Below are 550 nucleotides of genomic sequence, written 5' to 3'. Positions count from 1 at the left end.
TGTTGGCTGGAAGGCTGTACCCACTCGAGATCGCTCCGGCCACCGCACCGCAGGGGAAAAAGTGGAGTTTGGGGTTTTTTCACCCACTCCCCCATCGTTTTGGATTGTAGCTGGGGATCCGGCTGGGGTTTGGGGGGGCCCATCACGAGATGTACCAAAGTTTAGCCATGGCAGCTAACCCCGGCCCTCCGGCGTACGAGGGGGCAGGTGGCTTCATGCACGGCGCGGCCGCAGCGTCCCCAGTCTACGTCCCCACCACGAGGGGCACCTCCATGCTCCCCAGCCTACCTTACCTCCAGAGCAGCGGCTCATCCCAGCAAGCCAGCCCCGTCTCCAGTCACTCCATCTGGACTCAACCGGGAGCCGAAAGCGCCGCATACAACCCGGGATCTTCTCACCCTCCCGTGTCACCTCGCTTCTCCTTCTCCACCAGCACCCCCATCCCTCCTGCTTCTTCCCGGGAAGCCGCGGTGGCTTACAGCAGTTCCTTGAACCTTTCTGCTAACGGGAGGGAGCAGTACAGCAGGGGTTTCGGCAGTTCTTATTCCAG

The 550-nt window shown here is 62.0% G+C and overlaps 1 protein-coding gene across 1 annotated transcript in view; it reads left to right on the top strand.

The window, feature by feature from the left end:
* The first annotated feature begins 149 nt into the window (after positions 1-149).
* Positions 150-550, top strand: part of GATA4 (GATA binding protein 4) — a 25,971-nt gene continuing 25,570 nt past the window's right edge. Inside the window, exon 1 of the mRNA XM_010074315.1 lies at positions 150-550. Within this exon, the coding sequence (XP_010072617.1) occupies positions 150-550 (401 nt within the window).

This window comes from Pterocles gutturalis, unplaced genomic scaffold (genome assembly GCF_000699245.1).
Source record: "Pterocles gutturalis isolate BGI_N339 unplaced genomic scaffold, ASM69924v1 scaffold16012, whole genome shotgun sequence".
Classification (NCBI taxonomy): domain Eukaryota; kingdom Metazoa; phylum Chordata; class Aves; order Pterocliformes; family Pteroclidae; genus Pterocles; species Pterocles gutturalis.
Note: the sequence above shows the minus strand (reverse complement) of the source record. Positions and strands in the feature narration are given on the sequence as shown.